Genomic DNA, 18,233 nt, shown 5'->3' with positions numbered 1-18,233 from the left:
CGCCTCACACTTCTCCAGATTGAACTCCATCTGCCACTTCTCAGCCCAGCTCTGCATCCTATCAATATCCCTCTGTAAACTCCGACAGCCCTCCACACTATCCACAACACCACCGATCTTAGTGTCGTCCACAAACTTACTAACCCAGCCCTCCACCCCCTCATCTAAGTCATTAATAAATATCACAAAAAGTAGAGGTCCCAGAACCGATCCCTGCGGGACACCACTAGTCACTGCCCTCCAATCCGAGGGCACTCCTTCCACCACAACCCTCTGCTTTCTACATGCAAGCCAATTCCTAATCCACACAGCCAAGCTTCCCTGGATCCCTTGGCCTCTGACCTTCTGAAGAAGCCTACCATGAGGAACCTTATCAAACGCCTTACTAAAATCCATGTAAACCACATCCACCACACTGCCCTCATCAATCTTCCTGGTCACCTCCTCAAAGAACTCTAACAGGCTTGTGAGGCAAGATCTTCCCTTCACAAAGCCATGCTGGCTGTCCCTAATCAGTCCATGATTCTCAAGGTGTTCATAAATCCTATCCCTTAGAATCTTTTCTAACAGCTTACCCACCACAGACATGAGACTCACCGGTCTATAATTCCCTGGCCTATCCCTATTACGTTTTTTGAACAAGGGGACAACATTCGCAACCCTCCAATCCTCCGGCACCATCCCCATGGACAACGAGGACTCAAAGATCCTTACCAGCGGTTCAATAATCTCCTCCCTAGCCTCTCGAAGCAGCCTGGGGAAAATCCCGTCAGGCCCCGGAGATTTATCGGTCTTAATATTATTTAACAACTTCAACACATTCTCTCTCTTGATATCTACAACCTCGAGAACATTACCCCTACCAGCACTCCCTTCCGCGTCATCAAGATTATGATTATCAATTAAAATCAGTTTTATCTGTAGATGGACCATATTTGTTTTGATTAACAATTATTATTGCTATTTTACTTTTAATATGCTTCAATTAAGAAATTTTGGTGATAAGCATTTCTAACAATAGAATTACCTTAACTAAATGTTACAAGCAGTAATATTATTGGGCAAAATCCCCAAGAATAGCTGAGACCCAGTAGGTTTCACTGTGCTTCTAAACATATTCGGAGTAATCTAGCTATAGCTCCTTGAAATCACATCTATAATCAGCAGTAATGAACAGTTAACTTCACTTACCTGAAAAGTGCTTTAAGATTTTCTGGCAATTCTGTTCGACCAGCATAACCAGGATTCATGGTTATAAATATTCCAACTGCAGGTTTTAGAGAAATTTCTTCTCCAAGAAAGACAAATCTGTAAACAATAAAGACCTTGTTAAACTGCCCGTACTGATACCCATAAATAAATAACATTGACACTGTTCATTATTTTATACTCACCTCTTTTTTTTGTTTTTAATGGCATCTTGTATTGTTTTGACTTGCACTGCGACAACTGACAAAACTTCAATGGCGATCCTATTGAACTCGTCAAAGCAGCCCCAAGCACCAGTTTGTGCCAAACCTTTATAGATGTTTCCTATGGACTGTAATACAAACCTATCATTCATATATTCTGGTTCTTTAAGGTAGGACCACCAAAACACTCATCAGAAAACATACCTTATAATCCATTTGCTCAGAACAGTTGAAGACATACACCATCACACCAAGGGCACGCCCAAGATCTTTGGTGGTTTCTGTTTTACCTGTCCCAGCAGGACCTGCAGGTGCTCCACTCATGGTTAAGTGAAGAGACTGTGTGAGGGTTATGTAGCACCTTCAAACAAAAACAAACAGTAAACTCTGCTTTACAATCATTATCATTATTGTAATAACAATGCAAAAAAGAGGAATAGGCTGAAATATCCTAGCACTGGCTGGCAATTACATATAGAAGTGCTGGCAATATCCTCCATGCAAGTCAATTCACCTGTGACTTCTGAGTCTGCGCATTGCAATGCAAAAGTCAAAAGCAAGCTGGAGGCCAGAGGTCAGCACACATGAACTCCTGCTCTGCAACTCGACTCAGTACAAAGTCCAAGGATAGAGTAGAAATATTTTTAGGTATGGGCCAGCAATCGCTGGCATAAGTGCAATCTTATTAATTTGAAATGGGATCACCAACCTTCAGTAAAAAAAAAGTACAGGTAAATGATTTACTTTCTTTTTTTAAAAAAAAATGCTGGTAGTTATTTATAGTTCCAAGTAATTTACTATTTCAAAATTTTTTTTAATTATTTAAAGATTCAATGTCTACAATGAGAGAAATGTAAGAACAAAAGAATCAGGAACAGGTTGTTGACTTTCTGGGTCTCTGAGCTTGCTCCACCATTCAATCAATATCATGGGTACCTCAGTTCCATTTTCTTGCACTATCTCCACATCCCCTTATTTCTTTAATATACAGAAATCTATAGATCTCTTGTTTCAAATGAATCCAATGACTGAGTCTCCATACCTCCGTGATAGATGACTCTAAAAATTCAGAAAAGAATTTGGGGTGGCACGGTAGCGGTTACAGTGCCAGAGATCAGAGTTCAATTCCTGCCGCTGTGGAGTTTGTACATTTTCCCCATGACTGAGTGGGTTTCCTCCAGGTGTTCCAGTTTCTTCCCACATTCCAAAGACATACCGGTTAGTATAGATAAAACTTTTTAAAAAAATTTTAAATTTAAAAAAAAATTAAATTTTAAAATGTCTCCTCATGTAGGTCCTAAATGGCTTCCATATATTCCAGAGAAGGTGGCACTTGGTTCTAGACTCCTCAGTCTGGGAAAACATCTTCCCTGCATCCACCCTTTTGAAACCTTGTAATAATTTTCAAGCTTAAGTGAGGTACCTACCATTCTTATAAACCCTAAACTACACAGGCCTGGTCTCTTCAATCGTTCCTCATGAAGCAAAACCTTCATCGCAGGAACTAGTCTGGTGAATCTTATTTGAACTTCTTTGATGGCAAAATGATCAAAAATGAGCTTGGTGAGGGGGGTAAGTGAAATTCTCGAGCAAGTTTCCATAAATAAAGAGAGAGTAGTTGATGCCTTAGTGGGATTAAAGGTGGATAAGTCCCCAGGGCTGAATGAGAGTAACTCAGAGCTTCCTGTTACCTGCCACTTTAATTCTCCATCCACTCTCAATCTGATCTGTTTGTAGCCTCTTGCATGTATGATTACCAGCACAAGCTTGAGGAACTAATCTCATTTTCCATTAGGGTCCTTCGGCTCACCATATCCCTACTGCCTGTTGTATGGATCTACACTAAACCACTTACCTGTATTAAGTCCACAGCCTTCTATGCCTTGGCAATTCAAGTACCTGTTTAGATGCTCCTTAAAAGTTGTGAGAGTATCTGCCTCACCACCTCTTCAAGTGGCACATTCCAGTTTCCAGCTACCTCATGAAATATTCTTGTTTAGATCCCCTCCAAACCTCCTAGCTCTCATCTTAAACATCTTGACATTACATACATTCTTCCAGACTCATTCTTCCAGATTCTGATATTGCTTTCTCTGCCTGTCTAAAACTGGTCATTTCTGCTATAAGTCATCCAGCTGTGACATTGGCTTGGTTTTACTTTGTTCATTAGCACAGTGTGGCCTGCTGGGCATGTCCTATAGCTGTACTTTTGACATCTTTTACACTCCTTTTGTTTGTATTCTCACTCTCTAATTGCGCTCATCTCAAAATTTTTGTTCATTTTCTCTCTCCAATTACCTCCATTAATCGATCTACAAGATGATCTCCATAACAAACCTGGCCTCACTCTATCAAAGGTTTTCCCTTTGTCCCACCCATCCCTCACCCACCATCCTGCAACTTAAAACTAACGTTTTCTCTCATTCTTATTTCTGAAAAAAATAAGGCTTTCGACCACAAATTTTATCTCCATTTTGCTTTCCAAAGATGCTGCCTGACATGTGATTTTAGGTACACGGTACGAACAAATTCAGCTCACAGCTCAAGCTTAGACTTACAGGTGAGATGGAGACATTTAGGCACAATGGATAAATTTGCTAGTTCTATTGGAAAATATATACCACTTGAATTATTTTCTCTGAACCATTTTTTTGCACATTAGAAATGATTTTTGTGCTCTGTCTTCAGCATAGCAACATTTTAAAATGTTGGATAATGATGTATTAATTTTACTAACTTTATAATGGCTGTCACATTACTGAACCAATCTTCACCTTCAGAAGTTACTTATGTGCACTAATAATAGGTGAAACTCTGAACCAACTGTACAATATTGTAAAATGATCCCCTTATAAATTCTTTTGGCAATTTTGTTAATATTCACTATATCTATTTTCTTATTATTTTTCTCCAAGAAATGTCATAGACTATTTTTAAAATAAAGCTTTGTTTTAGAAGTACTTACTCATTAAAATACACCTTCACAAAGAACACTCAGTAAACCAGTGGATTAGATATATTCTGTTAAATTTAGATGACGAAACACAGAGCATGTCTATGTGTTTTTGCTGTACATCACTGATGTCAAAATCTTTTCAGGTTAGTTACGAGGCAAGTGTTGTTAGTCTCTATCAAAGTGCTCTGCAATAACTATTTTCAAAGATACATTATCACTAAACACATGGAAATCTCCTAAATTAAGCATATATTGAAATTGGTACCAGCGTGTTTTACTGCTGTCACAAGGTAGAAAGATAATCAGAAATCAGGAATGTCTTATTTCATTGATAACAACCTCACTCATAATAACTAATTAATTTATTTTTCATACATTGCTCATTCTTTGCATGAAGAACTTTCTCACAGCTGTCTAATCACATCTGCCTTTCCCCAGCTTGAACCGATGCCCCTAAATTAAATGTCATACTTTAATGAATTGAGCTCCAGTTTAACTTTTCTGTATAATTAACTAACTTATAATTTGCCTAACTATAATGGATCCTTTAATATTGCTGTTGAAAACATTTAAAAACTTAGTATATTATGGATAGGAAAATAAATTTTATACAACTGGAGTAAATTGACTACAGTCAATGGCACTTTAAAAAATTGTGTGAAGTTATCATCCTTGCAATGGGTTTCTGAATTCATATTGTTCTAAGCTCTGACATTGTCATCTAGTATTGCTACATTACCATCCTACAGGATGAGAGAATTGCAAAACTTACAGATCGGGGAATGCTTTATGCAAAAACAGCCAATAAAGTAAATGGAAATAGTTGAATGATCTTTCTGTTCCTGAAGCATTAATAAAGCTTCTTCAGATATATTAATGCTAATGTCCTTCCTTGTGAAATTATCTGCTTTTCCTGGTCACAACTTTTCATTACACTGACATCCGACAAAAATTGAAATTTTTGCAAATTCTCACAATACACTGTTTCAAACTTATCAAATGAGTTTATCAGCCTTTTAACCCAAGCACATAATGTCCAAACAAGAATTTCACTTCTGCTTGGAGGAAAGTACGCAGATGAGAAGTTAAAAATCAAGCACTTTGTTCACCTAAGTCAAATGTCATCTAACAATTAGAATTAAAATGTAAGAAGGTAGAATCAAAATGCACCTCAACATATGGGGTAAAAATAACTATTCATAATTCATTATTAGAAGGACAGTAGCAAAACCTCTGAAGAAAATATAAAATAAAAAAAAATGAATCAAATTGCATCTGTCTGCAACTTTTGGCCTACCTACTGCTCAAAGGAGGCCCATGCATGGCTGAGGCCTTTCCAAGACCAACTTGCAAGCTTTGCAATCCATATGTCAATGGAAAGATACAAGGAGGAGGAGGTGGATTGGTGCAAAAAAAAAGTTAGTTTCTAATCCTGCTTCACCTGACCTCAGGGGCTGTTTGAATTTAAAATGCATGATGTATCCCGAGCAGAAGTAGCTTCAAAGTGACGAGGCTACTATCATCCTCAAAAGGTGATGAGACCAGCAGATGGAATATCTGATGGCTTCAGACAGGATGTCATTTCACAACCGTAATTTTTAAGTAATACTAAGTGTGAATGAAGCCAAGTCTAGTGCACCAGAGGTCTTCTGTCAATTTTAACAAAAGCCCAGGGACGTTTCTTTCTTTTCATTGGGATCAAAAGGAGTGCTTGCTCTGAGCAGCAGTTCAGCATGGAAGCTGACCAACGTCCCATCCTGCATAGCCAACGAGCTGCAACAGCAAACTCCTTGGTTTCTGCAAATTATTAAGAAGCCCCAACACACAAAACAGCTGGGGCCTTGCTATCACTACAAGGCAGAAACACCCATTACAGGCATGGCACCTGTTCATTATCTATCCAGAGTGAATATTAGTTCTTTCATGTATAGTGTCAAGAGAGAAGCACTAATGTTAATTCAAAGTCAAAGTTATAATATAAATCATAGTGTAACAGATCTGACATTAGTTAACATTATTTACCTATCAGTGAGAGGAGTGATCACAAGTCGAGGTGTGTTCCCTAGATATTCATAGGAGTATTGAAAATGGGCATCACATATGTCAGCATAGCAGTGAATCTGGTTGGCGTCCCAACGATGCCGCAACTGGGATAACCAAGCAAAGGCTTGGGAGCTTGTAACCTGAGGAGATGTTTATCATAACCAAAAACAGTATTTAACATTTTAGTTAAAAAGTACCAAATATCAAAAAAATTAAAAGTAAACAATAGAACAAACAAGAAATCTGCAGATAATTTGCAATCAACACTCTAACATGCCTTCTGAGCAATGAGCTTTGCCACAACATCTCGGGCATGGACGTCGATAGTGCATATGGTCATAATCTTCTGCCTGTCACCTGCTGTCAACTCTCCCAGCAACATGTTGATCAGTACATTCAACTGTACCACCTTTAAATGTATTTAAAAAAAAAGTTTTAGCCATAGAAATGCAATGGTGGAAAACAGACATTAAATAGAATTTGAAAAATAAATGAAAACTAAGTTCAAGCAACATGCATGGACTGAGAAGCAGAGTTAACATTTCAGGCTGAAGATTCTCTGACTCTGTGCTCTCACCTGCTGAGGGCTTCCAGCATTTTTTTTTAATTTCAGATTTCCAGCATCTGCAGATTTTTTGATTTCCACTTATTGCAAAATGAATAGTTATGACAACTGACTGGGTGAACTCCAACAAAAACTAAAATATTGCAGATGCTAGAAATCCAAAATAAAGAAAGAAAATGCTGGAGATACGCAGCAGGTGAGGTGACAAAAACCAGAATTAATTTTTGGTGGACCTCCAACACAACTAGAAAAAGTTAGACATAGAAGTAGTTGGTACAAAAGAGAAGTTTTGTTATAATGTGGAAGGAAAACTAAATAAAGTGCAATTTTTGTAACATCCACGGGCATAAAACATTTAAAAACTTGCCCAGATTGTATTTGCCATTAATTAGAGGATCCAGCTCCTTATCTCCAAATATTGATCAGATGGTAAGATCAGGAGAGCAATGGCAGATGGAATTCAGTCCTGATAATTGTGAACTAATGCACTTTGGGAGGACATGATTATGAGAGGTGTAGACAGGGTAGATAAGAGTCTTTCCCCAGGATGGAATAGTCAATTACTAGGGAGCATAGGTTTAAGATGAGGGGGAGGAAGTTTAAAGGCGAAGTGCAACCATGTTTTTTTTACACACAGATAGTGGTAGATGCCTGGAAAGCGCTACAAGAGAGGTGGTAGAAGTAGATACAATAGTGATGTTTAAGAGGTATTTAGACACACACAAGAACAGGCAGGTATACAGACCATGGATCAGATGGAATTAGTTTAGATTGGCATTATGGTTGGCACAGACATAGTAGGCCAAAGGGCCTGTACTGCACTGTACTATGTTCTATGACAACTAAGGTTAGGACATACACAATGAACAGTAGGGCCCCAGGGAGTATTGAGGAACAGAGGGACCTCGCTGTACAAGTCCACAGATCCCTGAAAGTGGCAGTGCAAGTGGTGAAGGAGGCATAGGATACACCCACCTTCATTTGCTGGGGTGTAAAATATAAAAGGTCATGGTACAACTTGATAGAACACTGGTTATACTGTGTACGTCTGTTTGCTTCACTATAGGAAGGATATGACTACACTGCAGAAGAGATTTGCCCGTACATTGTTGGAGATGGAGCATCTCAATTATGAGGAAAAGTTAGGTTTACTTTACTTGGAGCAGAGGAAGCTGAAAGGAGATATAATAGAGGTACACAGAATTATGAAGGGCATAGAGAAGGCAGAGCTATCTAAAACTAGAGAGCACAGGTTTAAGGTAAGAGACATGAGGTTTAGAGGGGATCGGAGGAAGAGAATCTGGAATGCACTACATGTGTTGGTGGTGGAGGCAGGCACTCTTATAACATTTAGAAGAATCTAGAAGTGTGAGGTGGTACACTTTGGAAGGACAAACTCCAGGGCAGAGTACAGGGTAAATGGCAAGGTAGAGTTAGACCACACTTAAGAGTACTGTGTTCAGTTCTGGTCGCCACATTATAGGATGGATGTGGAGGTGTTGGAGAGGGTGCAGAGGAGATTTACCAGGATGCTGCCTGGATTAGAGCATATGGAATATGAGGAGAGGCTTAAGGTGCTAGGGCTTTATTCACTGGAAAGGAGGAGGATGAGAGGAGACATGATAGAGGTATATAAAATATTGAGAGGAATAGAAAGAGTAGACAGTCAGCGCCTCCTTCCCAAGGCACCAATACTCAAGACAAGAGGGTATGGCTTTAAGGTTATGGGTGAGAGGTTCAGGGGAGATGTCAGGGGGAGGTTTTTCACCCAGAGAGTGGTTAGTGCATGGAATGCACTGCCTGGGGTGGTGGTGGAGGCAGATACATTGGACGGGTTCAAGAGTTTGTTGGATAGGCATATGGAGGAATGTGAGATAGAGGGATATGCGGGAGGAAAGGGTTAGATTGTGTGAGGGTGGTTTGATGGATGGCACAACATGGTGGGCCGAAGGGCCTGTTTTGTGCTGTATGGTTCTATAGTTCTAAGAGCACTTGAATCTTGAATGCATTGAAGGCTACGGACCAAATCCTGGTAAATGGGATTAATAGATAGGTACTTGAAGGTCAGCATAAGCATGGTGGACTGAAGGGCCTGTTTCTGTGCTGTATGACTCTAAAGACCCAAATTTCAAGTGTCTATGTTGAAATGCAAATATCAGAGATGAGCTGGAGGTCAGATGTCAGCGCACCTGACCTTTTAGTGGCACAGGATGGACATATTGAGTTGAGGGCTCAGATGCAGTTAGCATCCAGCCACTCAGCTTGATATTAGGGATGCAAAAAGAGCAACTTCATTCATTTTAATAAGTCACAAACCTGCAAAAAAAATCTCAAGTATGTGCATTGCATATTTTACACTATATAAATGTTTGTAATTTGTGTTTTTAATTGAATTAATTAATTTTTTTAACAAGTGAATTTGTATAGCTTTCAAACATTTCTGCCAATCTGAGATATTTAAAAAATAGCTCTGAGGCCTTTGATAGCAGTGAGCTCTTAAAACATTTTTAGGGCAATCCAGGGGTAGGGCCTCATGATCCGCTGCTTAAGACCTAGTCACTGCTCCACACTGGATATGGAGGGTCGGCTCAGCCAGCCCACCTGATCCATTGTGGGTGGATGGGCAGGCACTAGGGGTAGCAGACTTAGTCACCTACTGTCAACTCTCCCAGAAGCATGTTGGTCAGAACATTCAACTGCACCACCTTTAAATGTATTTTTTTTTAAGTTTTAGCCACAGAAATGCAATGGAAACTCAGGATGATCCAGCCCATTATCTTCAATAAACCTTCACAAACTTGAGTGTGATATAGCTTAGCTTCCCAAGGACATGCTGCTTTAGAGCAGGCCTGTGGATAGTTTGAAGTTATGGTCCCATTACCTCTACAAAGATGTACACCTGTTGTGACCACACAAAAGCCATAATGATAAAGGGAAGCTCTATGTGCTGGATCTGCTTAACTCACATGTTTTCACTATAAAAAGAATGAAGCTTAGTTTGACGGAAACCAATTGACAAAATTTCCACATTGATTTTCTCAATCTCACATTATGACCTTGGTGGATATTCAACAGAAAACCCAGAGGAATGCTATAACTGGACACAAAACCTTTCTCTTGGCTTTCTACCAGGCAGGGCAAGGTGTGGTGCTTGGTAGTGGAATTACATTGATGACTCAAGAAGTTTCTCCATTAATGAACATCTCTGCTCAGTACACAAAATCGAATCCGAGTTTCCTGTTGCCTATCACTTTAGTTCTCCCTCTCACTCCCATTCTGACTTTAGTCTCCTGCACTGTTACAACAAAGCTCAAAGCACACAAAACAGCATTTGACTGTGTACATTACCACCTTTCCAACTCAACAATTAAAATCATTAATTTCTCCACTCTCATCTACCTCTTCTCTAGACCTATTTACAGTTAAACTCTAATATTCTGCTATCTGATCAATCAAAAATCCCCATGGTTTGGAACCTGGCTCAAAGAGTGCTGACTCCTTCACTCCCTTTAATATACTGGGGCCTTGGTTTCAGCATTCACTTTCATATACCAGGGCCATAACTTCCCACACTCCCTTTAAGCTCACTGGCTTCCAAGTCCTAAGCTCCCTTCAATCTCACATAGCTGTTTCTTGAGCTTACATGAAATTCACCTGGTTTATTTTCCCACACTAATTTAAACTCATCTGCTTTTCTTTCTTAAAGAGGCCTTGAAACATACAGGGGCCTTGTTTTCCATACTCCCTTTAACCTTACTGGGTTCATTAGAACATTGATCATTCACTGTGTAACATCTAAAATTAAAAGTGAGTTGGAAAATAAATAGGAATAACATTCAAAAGTTGCAAAACATCTGCTGATTCAGCACCGAGGTCCTGAGCATGCCAGATCAATGGAGTTTTATTGTATTATTATTGTTTTTCATCTCTATCAATACCATCCACTCTTAACTTATACATTATCCTATTTGTCATTTAATCTCTCTAGCTTTCCAATTTATCACAGAGGTTCCTTTCTGCTCTCTCCTCCCTTTCCCATTCCTCTGCATCATAAAATTGTTTCGTTTGTAACTTTTTGAGTTCTGAGGAAAGGTGATTGGTTTGACTCTGTTTCTCTCTCCATAGATGCTGACTGACCAGCTGAGTAGTTGCAACAGTTCTTGTTTTTATGTTAGCTTTCTGGAATCTGTTGCATTTTGCTTTTGAATAAGCTCCTGAGATAGTTGGCTTGGAGGCTCTTAAGGCACATTTCAAGATGTGTATTAACCAGCAGGCACTTGCCCTGCAGTACTGCAGGGAAATTGTATCCAGCACCTTACTGAATGCAGTCAGATAACCCATTTTTGTTAGTTTTACAATTTTAAATGTTTTCTTGAATTACAACAACATAGATTAATTAACACCACCCTAACAGGCCGAAACTTTCAGTTGTTTTCTCAATTAAATGTTTTGTAGTATTATGCGATACCACCTTCAGCTAGGAACAGAAATAATTGCACTTCAGATATTAAGAATAATTATTTCAGTACTTTTCAGACCCTACTCTGGAACAACAAAAGAATTAGTCATCTAATTTCAAACATTTTGAAAACAATTTTTTGTACACATTTATGTGCTTTAGTCACTACACTTCAAAGGTTCTTCACAGAAAATTTTGGGACATGATGAAACACTGAAATTCATTGCATGAAAAAAAATTCTTTAGTTAATGTATAATTTATCCATGTAACAGTGTATTCATGTAACAAAGATGCCTGGATGTAAGTGATAACGTGCTTGATTTTAAATGCATGGCTTTCAGTTGAGGGCGTTTACATCATGAAATGAGTCAGACTTATTTCAGCACTGAAACTGTCAACTGAGTGGAGGCTCAGTCAACTGGGAGTTCAAGGACGCTGTCTGGTTCATTTAGTATTCCAGAAGAATAGCACATTCAGCAAATTAGCATGTAAACCTGACATCTTTTGAAGAACTGAATATAACCAAAAAGAGATACTTGTTTTCTTTTAGATTATCAACCAGCTCCTTAATTCCCTTGACAGCTCACATCTACTCTGACAATGCAAATGTCTAGAAGGACAAAGACAGAGATAGTTTTAAGATGATGAACATTTTTTTTAAGGTTCCTTCCATGAAAATTGTAAAGCTGACATATTATTTTATCAAAATGTGGAACTTTGTAGAAGCCGGCATCCAATGAACTGCTTCATCATTCCTCTTTCAGGTATCCAAATACAGCTTTGCCAAGTCAATTAACTTAACCACTATTGAATTTGTCTGAAAAATGTATATTTTTTCAAACTCTACTGTTAATATTTTTGGAACACATAGAAAATTGAGTTGTGAAGAGATGCTTTATGGGTTTATGGGTTCAAAAGAGAAAATGGAGACATTATTCCTATTATTAGATGATGGAAATATACTGGGCACTGCAAAGAGATACAAGTTGGGGTGGGACTAAATTGATGACTGTCCACCTATTAAGTTAAATGGATAGAAATATTTGCACTTCATATATTAAAACATCACCAGGTTTTAGACCTCTACTCTGGAATGATACTCGAGCTAGTCATCCCTTAGCTCCAAATATTAAATGAGACAATATACTAAATATATTTTGTTGCCATGCCAAATTAAGCCATCCGCTCTTGTAAGAGAGTGAAGAATTACAAGGCCATACATATTTTTATTAACATTTTGGCCTGTTTATTTTTCTTTCTATTCTATATTCTAGTGATTTTTTTAACGGCCAAACATTCAGAGGAAGATGAACCTAGTAGAAATATTTTTTAGTAGGACTTTGTACAGAACTAGATGCCTGTTTATACAGGCCTCAAGATAAACAGAGATTTGTAATTTTCTTCCAATTGTTATGGTTACAGATTGAAATACAAGAACAGAAAATATCAGAAATACTCAGAATTTCTGTGGTGAGAGGAAAAAGTGAACATTTTAGGTTTTTGACATCCCATCATATTGTTAGAGATCAAACAAGTACAGAGGGATGGTAATGGCAGGAGTTGAAAGAAGAAAGAAAAAGGGGCCTATATTAGAATTGAAGATGGAAGAAATTAAATGGCAATAGCAAGAGCTAATGGGCCAAGTGTGAAACTACTGCCGTAGTGTGCTTTTGTATTGTGTTTTTAATTCACTGTCACTTCTCTTCCAGGAAAGCACAACCTGGAGAAATTCTACTCTATGTTCAACAAGCTTCCTTCTCAACCTGCTCATGTAATGATTTAGGTTTCCCTTATTTCCCTTCTTGGTCTACAGTTTGATTCTGCATTGAAACAAAATACATTTTCCTTCCTTACAGAGTCAAGTGCAGCAAACTTCAACAATTCTAGCACATCAATACTCCACATACTTTCTCTTCACTTGCTTCTGATCCCATTCCTCCTTCCAGTCACCCTTTTCCATGATTTTCTCACTGATATCCATCTGCTTGACCCTGAACAACTATCCTGAAAAAGTCTACAGCTTCACTTCCTTACACAATAGATTTCAAACTCAACAGACTGCTGCTTTTTTTTCCCTTCATCACTAATGGACCCTATTTCCTGTCTTCAGAATTCGAGTTCCACATGGACATGAACCAGTAGCCATGTAGACAACCTGCTGTTTCATTTGCAGCACTGCATTCTCTCATGTGCAAACATAACCTTGTTACAAATCCTGTCAGTAAAGTAGGTGCTGTTATTGTTCAACGAACCATCCTCTAATTTTCAGGAGACAATCACCAACTCTCCAATTCCTTTTCATACTTCCCCAGACCTTGATTTCACCACTAAATATGATGCCTGTTACTACCTTTCATTTTATTAATTACCCTGCAAAATACATAATCTCTTTTTTTTACAGGGCCAAACTTTTTTTTCTTCCATCTCACTTGTTATTCCTGGTCTGTTTCCCCCTATATCCAAGACTCTTCTAACATCATCTGCTACAATTATCTAGTTTTCTAACCTTGGCCTTTAATTATAGATTCTCTGCATCCCTGTCCCCACCACCACAACTTGAGGTGTCTCCACTTTTTTTGAATAGCAACCCAACTAGTCCCTATCCATCAACATGCTAAACTTGTCCTTACATTGACACCACTTACTTCCAGCAATAAAATATATTTTTATGGGAATCCATATAGGTATTAGCTCTGCCTTCCTTTTTCATTTACACCTATTGTGATGTGGGATAAGCCCAAAGAGACCTAAGTTAGCTTAAATAAGGTTAAATGGATTCGATAGAGTTCATGACACAATAGTTTTCAAAAATTTACTTATTCTTCAATATGCTTCAGGTCAATTAGATACTTCCAACAGGTATCAACAACACTTAATAGGAGTGGAACATCAATTTAATGGCGCTACTACATTAACAGATCCTGGACACTCATAAGTCTCCAGGGTGATAAATAAACCTGTGATTTCATCTAAGAAAAAAAGAGTATCCTCTGCTTGGCTCCTGCTCTGATGATAATCATACATCCATCACCTGTTAGAATTACAGTAAGATTGCTTATGAATAGACCAATATTTTGGTTATAAGATTTAACTTATTGCAAACCAACCTCCCAATTTCTTTTTGATTGAACTCCTTATTAATGAGATTCTCAGGAATGTGCAGATAAATTCTTGCTCTATTATCAGTTTTTAATCATTATATCGCAATTATTTTCATTTTCTGATTATACTTTCTATATTCCTCAAAACATTAGGCTTTATAATAGTGTGAAAAACGATCATATTTTTCCAATTTAAATATCAGTTCAATTCTCGCCTACTTAAGCACAACATTTACTTCTTTAAGGCAAAGTCATTTTTCTATTACTCATTTAAGTTTTGTCCTTACCGCAAGTCCATCCACCTTTTTGCCAATATCTCCACAATTAATTTAATCCCTTTGTACCTTGAGAGAGTTCACCTTTTTTCGGATCAATGCCCTTATCTTTGGCTCTTCATTATCCTCTCACATACTTACGTAGATTCTGACCATATTGTAATTGCTACTTTTCAAAGTGCAGGGATGTACATTGAAAGTACACATAGTTCCCAAAATAAGTATTAAATACTAGAGCTATCATTCAAGTATTTACACTCTAAAATAAGTTACAGCACACATCATACTTGTAAATATATCAGCCTTATAGCAAAGTGAATTATGACAGCAACATACCTGCTTTTTATTATAGTCCTTTAATGCTGTTTCATAGCCCTGTTCAAGCCTTTCAAGAGCAATTCCTACATCTGTGGTCCAATATATTTGTGAGCTGGTGAGTGCCACCTGAGCAGGATAGTCAAAAATCCATTGGTCTCTTGGCTTTTCCTCATAAGCTGCTACAGCCTCTGTAATCTGATGACGTATGGTTTCCTGCATGCTCGCCTCTATTCGATTTAACCAAGCTTCCACCTTGAAGAGACAGAGAATGGGCTGCTTTCATATAAACAAGCATCGAATCTCAGTTATGAGAAAGTTGTACTGTGGCATTGATGACAAACATCAAACAGAAATTACCTTACACTGATACACTGGTCATGCTATCAGGTTTACAAATTATGAGTCAAATGTCAGAGTTTCTCAGCACCTGCATTGCTACAGTTAGGTTGGCAGACAGGGACTGTAATTTAAAGATAGGAAATTATGCAACTTCATAATTTAGCAAAATACATAACTTTATCTTCTGCACAAAAACCTGTTCCAGTTAATGTGACATGGGGCACTGTGAATCACCCTAGTTTGTGATTACAAATATATCACTTTGGGCTGAAAAATCAAAAAAACTGCAGATACTGGTAATCTGAAAAAAAAAACAGAAAATGCTGGACATACTCAAGTGGGTCAAGTAGTACTTGTGGATCGAGAAACAGAGTTACCATTTCTGGTTGAAGCTTCTAAGGATGATGAGAAATTACGTCAGTCAGACTCTTTGTATCTTTTTCTTTATTCTCTTCTAGGCTATCACACTTAAGCAACCTAAGTTATACTTATTTAAAAGAATTAAAACACTTCTTTTGTATTTTATAGAAATGACAAGTTTCTTGCTTTGAACATGTTAATTCCGCCTTAAAATAAGAAAGCCAAGAAACATTATGTCATCTTGGGGAGAAAGGATGCTCAAACCCCGCAAAGCTATCAACAGGTCTGGGTTTCATTTTGTGCTTCAAACAGGCATCTTTATCTTTTGTGATCATTGTCCACTTTGCTACTTAGTTCAGGATGATCTCTTGCAAGTCATTGAAAAGATGAACATTAATTTGAGAGATGACAAGGCGACAACATGCTCAGGGAGCTTGGCAGGTAGATGGAGATTGGAAATGGGATGATAGTTGGCAAGGGCCTAGAGTAACCCAAGGGTGGATTTTATGAAAAGTGAGATGATGATGGCGGTTTTATTTTCTTTACTATCTGCAGGTGACGTATATTGCACATTTCTAACTAACTTAGAACCTCCTTTATAACTTTTTTGTTGATGAGTGATATTTCTTATTATATGTCAACATTAGCCTTTCCTCTACAATACCAGTAGGGAAAAAAAATAAAATACCTTGCTAGTTCAAACTATAAAAGCAGATGAACACCAGTTTTATGCATGCACAAATAGTTTCAACCAACCTTTGTCAGGTGACACTTCATTTGTCTGTCTTTTGTAGCCTGTTGTGATACTCCTGTCAAATCCTCCTCAGATTTTTTTTTAGTATTTCAATTTCAGCACTCCAGTGGATTGATTTAGATTAACAACACCATTTATGAAACTTGTCAGGCAAACAAAGCTGAAACATCCTTGATTATCCATATATAGGTATAACTGGTTCTTGTTGATCATTTACTTCAAATTTGATCCGTTCTTCTGAACACTCTTCCTGACAGCGTCCAGGATTGTATTTACAGCCCGTAATCCCCACTGCTTTTAATTCTTGGGATGCAGACATTGCCAACAACCGCAGCATTTAATACCCATCCCTACCTGTCAACCTGTAGATGGTGGGCTTGCCAACAAGTCTGTTAAACCACCAAAGTCCTTGTGGTGAAGATAAACCCACATTGCAAATCTGCTGGTGTGCCATGTGCAGCTGGTCTTTCCGTGCCTTGCCTCCTTCACTAAATCTCAAAAAACTGCACATTTCACAGCTGGATATGGCTTTGGTTTATTTACAGTTATAGTTTATGTATTCTGAGTTGTGGGCCTGTTGAACTTTGGTTACATTGCAATTGACTTTCATGAAAGTGTGCCAAGTAAATGTTGTTGCATTTGGTTATTATTGTCACACGTACCAAAATACAGTGAAAAGCCTTTGTATGCATGCCATCCAAACAGATGATTCGATGCGCAAGTACATCGAGGTAGTACAAAAGGAAAAAAAAACAGAATGCAGAATATAGTGTTACAGTTGCAGAGAAAGTACAGTGCAGGTACACAAATAAAGTGCAAGGGCCACGACGAGGTAGATTGAGAGATCAAGAGTTCATCTTTAGCATACAAGAGGCCCGTTTAAGAGTCTTATAACAGCAGGATATAAGTTGTCCTTGAGCCTGGTGGTGCACGTTTTCCAGATTTTATATCTTTTTCCTGATGGGAGGGGGAGAAGAGAGAATGACCTTGATTATGTTGGCTGTTTTCCTGAGGCAGCAGGAAGTGTAGATGAGTCCCTGGAGGAGAGGCTGGTTTTTGTGATGGACTGGGCTGCATTCATAACTCTCTGTAATTTCTTGTGGTCTTGGGTTGATCAGTTGCCATACCTAGCTCTGATGCATCCAGATAGAATGCAGGATAGGATGGTACATCTGTAAAAATTGGTGAGCGTAATCAGGGACATGCCGAATTTCCTTAGCTGGTGTGCTTTCTTGGCCGTAGCATCCATGTGGCTGGACCAGGATAAATTGTTGGTGATATTTACACCCAGAAACTTGAAGCTTTCAACCCTCTCAACCTCAACACCATTGATACAGACGTTGAAGTCAATGACCAGCTCTTTTGTTTTGCTGACATTGAGGGAAAAGGTGTTGTCTTGACACCATGCCACTAGGCTCTCTATCTCCTTCCTGTACTCCTTCTCATCATAGTTTCAGTTTGTGGTGTTACCTGCAAACTTGCAAATGGAGTTAGAGCAGAATTTGACTACACAGTCGTGAGTACATAGGGAATAAAGGGTTGAGGACGCAGTCTTGCAGGGCAACGGTGTTGAGGATAATCTTGGAAGAAGTGTTGCTGATTGCAGTCTATATGGATTTAAAAATTGGAAATCTGAATTCTAGTTTAATT

General features: G+C 38.4%; 1 protein-coding gene across 1 annotated transcript in view; it reads right to left on the bottom strand.

Moving 5' to 3' along the window:
- Window positions 1–18,233, bottom strand: part of LOC127570973 (dynein axonemal heavy chain 11-like) — a 395,392-nt gene that overhangs the window by 223,351 nt on the left and 153,808 nt on the right. The window contains exons 31-36 of the mRNA XM_052016942.1: window positions 15,149–15,382; window positions 6,689–6,820; window positions 6,391–6,551; window positions 1,617–1,773; window positions 1,395–1,540; window positions 1,192–1,308 (exon numbers count right to left, since the gene is read on the bottom strand). Coding sequence (XP_051872902.1) covers window positions 1,192–1,308; window positions 1,395–1,540; window positions 1,617–1,773; window positions 6,391–6,551; window positions 6,689–6,820; window positions 15,149–15,382 — 947 coding nt within the window. The remainder of the gene's footprint in view (window positions 1–1,191; window positions 1,309–1,394; window positions 1,541–1,616; window positions 1,774–6,390; window positions 6,552–6,688; window positions 6,821–15,148; window positions 15,383–18,233) is intronic.

Source organism: Pristis pectinata, chromosome 5 (assembly GCF_009764475.1).
Source record: "Pristis pectinata isolate sPriPec2 chromosome 5, sPriPec2.1.pri, whole genome shotgun sequence".
NCBI lineage: Eukaryota > Metazoa > Chordata > Chondrichthyes > Rhinopristiformes > Pristidae > Pristis > Pristis pectinata.
This window is presented reverse-complemented; position numbering and strand designations above follow the sequence as displayed.